At 65.7% G+C, this 303-nt stretch overlaps 1 protein-coding gene across 1 annotated transcript in view; it reads left to right on the top strand.

Moving 5' to 3' along the window:
* FAM110B (family with sequence similarity 110 member B) overlaps nucleotides 1–303 on the top strand; it is a gene marked incomplete in the record, with an annotated part of 27,881 nt that overhangs the window by 23,737 nt on the left and 3,841 nt on the right. Inside the window, 1 exon segment of the mRNA XM_027773732.1 lies at nucleotides 84–221. Within this exon segment, the coding sequence (XP_027629533.1) occupies nucleotides 84–221 (138 nt within the window).

Below are 303 nucleotides of genomic sequence, written 5' to 3'. Positions count from 1 at the left end.
CGGGCGCGGCGGGGCGCCTCTGTTGCTAGAGCCGTGATGTCACCCGCCCCTCCTAACCCGCGGTTGGTTGTTTTGTGTTTCAGCCCTGCCTGCAGTTGAACACAAAGACCTGGAGGAGACTCCCACATCCTTCGGGGAGAAGAAAGGAGGCGGCGAAGCGGATTACAGGAACTCGTGGCCCGTGGCCTTTCTGCGCAGGGGCCGCCTGGAAGGGGAGGACGGTGCATCGAAGCCCCAGGGGCGGTCGGGGAGCCCTGCGATGAGGCGCTGCTGCAGCTGCTGACACGAGGCTCCAGGCACCCA

Source organism: Tupaia chinensis, unplaced genomic scaffold, assembly GCF_000334495.1.
Source record: "Tupaia chinensis unplaced genomic scaffold, TupChi_1.0 Scaffold000046_3, whole genome shotgun sequence".
Taxonomy (NCBI): Eukaryota; Metazoa; Chordata; class Mammalia; order Scandentia; family Tupaiidae; genus Tupaia; species Tupaia belangeri.
Note: the sequence above shows the minus strand (reverse complement) of the source record. Positions and strands in the feature narration are given on the sequence as shown.